General features: G+C 55.1%; 1 protein-coding gene across 1 annotated transcript in view; it reads left to right on the top strand.

The window, feature by feature from the left end:
- Nucleotides 1-1,909: 1,909 nt before the first annotated feature.
- NR0B1 (nuclear receptor subfamily 0 group B member 1) overlaps nt 1,910-2,945 on the top strand; it is a 2,677-nt gene continuing 1,641 nt past the window's right edge. Inside the window, exon 1 of the mRNA XM_057375346.1 lies at nt 1,910-2,477. Within this exon, the coding sequence (XP_057231329.1) occupies nt 1,910-2,477 (568 nt within the window). The remainder of the gene's footprint in view (nt 2,478-2,945) is intronic.

The raw sequence follows: 2,945 nt of genomic DNA, 5'->3' as shown, positions 1-2,945 counted from the left end.
GTTTGTTGTTGTTGTTGTTGTTGTTGTTTTTGTTTTTGTTTTTTTTTATTCTTAAGGGATGTTTGGTGAAACAACTGACCTGTCAGCAAACTGTAGACGCCACTTAATTGGTGCACTGTAAGAGTTCTCTGCTACTGCAAAGCCAATGAAGGGCTTTATCATATTTGTGTCTGTGGAAAAGAAAATGCATTCCATAAGTAAAACCAGAAGTGTGATAATCTAGATTTTGGACAGCTTGCATTTAGAAAGCAAGGTTTTCTTGAGGCAGGTAGCCCATCAGTATTTTATATAACTTTATAAAAAAGTGCCTTGCAAAAAGCACAAGCCATTTGTAAAAAAAAAAACATTTATAATGAATACCCCATCTGAGTCCAATTTCTGGGAAGAAATGCTTTGAGGGAAATGACTATGACTCTATACTTATGTAAACTGATAGGGTGAGACTGACTTCACATGGAAAAAAAAATTGACAAGATCCAGCCCAAAATTATTTTATTTTTACAAAATCTAAAGCACTCAATGACATTTGCTTAAAAAAAGTGTGAATGCCTTCAGGGGAAGAATTTTTCCAAGGGCAATTTAGTCTTCTCTTACCAGCAGATACTGGTGGAGCAGATACAGAATYTTGCCTAAAACTGGCTACTCTCTCCAAATCTGTCAATATTCTTCCAAAGAAAATGTTTCTGTTTTAGCCCATATGCAGGAGACAGAACTAACTCTTTACTTTCTGAGTGTTTATTTACTCTTCTCTGCTGCTGCTACTTTTACTTAGCCCATCTGAGAAGGTGCTTATTTCTCATTTGAGAGTCCACATTTGGACAATCACTATTCCCCTGTCCCTGCTGTGTAAACACCAAGGCCTGGAAGGAATATTTCCTTGTGGAGGAGATGGGTCACAGAAAACTATATAGCTAAGAGGAGAGATTTGTGGAGAAACAGAGCCTGAAGTGAAAATGGAAATGTTTTAAATGCATGGGTGGAACAACATGACATCAGAAAAAGGGGTCATGTGCGGCAAGGCAGAGCAAGGGAATTATTAATGCAAATGGTTCCATGGGGGGCCCCTGTGGGTGCTGCAGCAGCACCAGCCCCAGGGCACCCTGACAGAGCCTTTTCTTACCCCTCACAGAGCACCTATTTGAGCAGGGACATATCCAATTCTCCCTCCCCACACGACAGCACTGAGGAGATCATTTGGCAAACAGAGCATCACTCCTTAGGGCAGATAAAACACAAAAGTCCTTGATGTCATTAGTGTTGTCACTTTTTTCCCCTCCTGCGGGAATTTAACTATTTGAACCAAATCAGCTCTCCTTTCTTCACCAATACTCTTTTCTCTCTCCTCTCCCAGATCTCTCAGGTACTTGTGAGGGGCCGGTTGTCATTTSTCGCTGGGGTCCCGCGGGGGTGGCGGGAGCTGCTCCCCACGGTGGCAAAACGAGAGAGCAGCGGGAGCTGCTTTACCCTGCTCGAAGCATCCCGGCAAAACATCAGCCGGGTCGGGGCTGGGAAAGAGGAGCCGGGAAGGCGCATCCCGCGGCGAGGAGGATGCGATTGGCCGTGCATCCCGGCTCAATCCATGGGCAGAGGCGGCCGACTCGCCGGCTCCTCCGGTATCGCTGTCTCAATAACGGGGAGGAGGGTTTTCTTTTTTATTTTTTCATCCCCCCGCCTCTCCCCCCGCCTCTGTTCCAGCCAGTAAAGAGTGTCTGCCCCTTTGAACCGCCGGCACAGCGCCTGCGGCTGCTCGCACACACACAGACACACGCACACGCCYCCRSCCGCTATAAATAARTCAAAGAGCCGGGCAGAGGGCGAGCAGAGCGCTTCTGCCGGCGGGACCGGGAGGCAGGGACCGCCCCGCCGAGCCTCCCCGGCGGCTCAGCCCCGTCCCCGGAGCCGCGGGGCCATGGCGTGCGTGGAGCGCTGCTGCCGCTGCTGCGCGGAGAGCCGGCGGCACAGCAGCATCCTCTACAGCATCCTCCGCAGCGAGGAGCGGGCGGTGCCGCCCGCCGGACCCGCTCCCCGGGGCTGTCCCTGCGGGTCGCGGCGGAGGGTGGCCCTGCGGAGCCCGCAGGTGGCTTGCAAAGCGGCCTCGGCCGTGCTGGTGAARACGCTGCGCTTCGTCCAGAACGTGCCCTGCTTCCAGGAGCTGCCGCTGGAGGAGCAGCTGCTGCTGGTCCGGAGCTGCTGGGCGCCGCTGCTGCTGCTGGGGCTGGCGCAGGAGAGGGTGCACCTGGAGACGGTGGAGAGCGCGGAGCCCAGCATGCTGCARCGCATCCTCACCGCCCGCCGGCAGGGCGAGCAGCCCCCGCCGCGGCCACCGCCACCGCCGCCGGGCCGGCCACACCTCGCTCCATCCCTGCCCTCGGCCGGACACATCCAGGCCATCAAGGGCTTCCTGGCCAAGTGCTGGAGCCTGGACATCAGCACCAAAGAGTACGCTTACCTCAAGGGGACGGTGCTCTTCAACCCGGGTGAGTGTTCGGGTGAGTCCCGGCGGGGATTTCTGTCACAGGGCAGCGGGGAAGGCGGGGAGAGGCCGCTCGTAGCCCCAGGGAAGAGGGGCAGGCCCGGGGCTTTCCTCAGGATGGAAAAGGTGCTGGAGGAGAGGGACGCGGAGCACGGTTTCACCCTCTGCCCGTTCCTCAAGATCGCGGCTGGATGGCAGGGAGAGGGTCCGGCTGCGGCTTGGACGGGGATCCTGAGGGCTGGTGCCGTCCACGAACAAAGCGAATTCCAGTGTCCTGCAGTCGGTTAGGGAAAGGTGGGAGCCAGCAGCGGCTCCTTGCTGGTTTCCCTCAGCCGGAGCGGCGGAACCCCCACTCCACCGCCCGAGGGTCGCGGATCTGCCCGTGCCGTGCCCGGGAGGTCTGAAAGTCCTGGAGAGCAAGGAAAGGCTCAGAGCTTCCCGAAAAAAAAGTGTTGTTTGGGCTTTTGATGTA

The sequence above is a fragment of the Malurus melanocephalus genome, unplaced genomic scaffold (assembly GCF_030028575.1).
Source record: "Malurus melanocephalus ecotype Western Australia unplaced genomic scaffold, MMel_1.1 scaffold_246, whole genome shotgun sequence".
Classification (NCBI taxonomy): Eukaryota; Metazoa; Chordata; class Aves; order Passeriformes; family Maluridae; genus Malurus; species Malurus melanocephalus.
The sequence above is the reverse complement of the archived record's forward strand: the minus strand, read 5'-3'. Positions and strand labels throughout refer to the sequence as shown.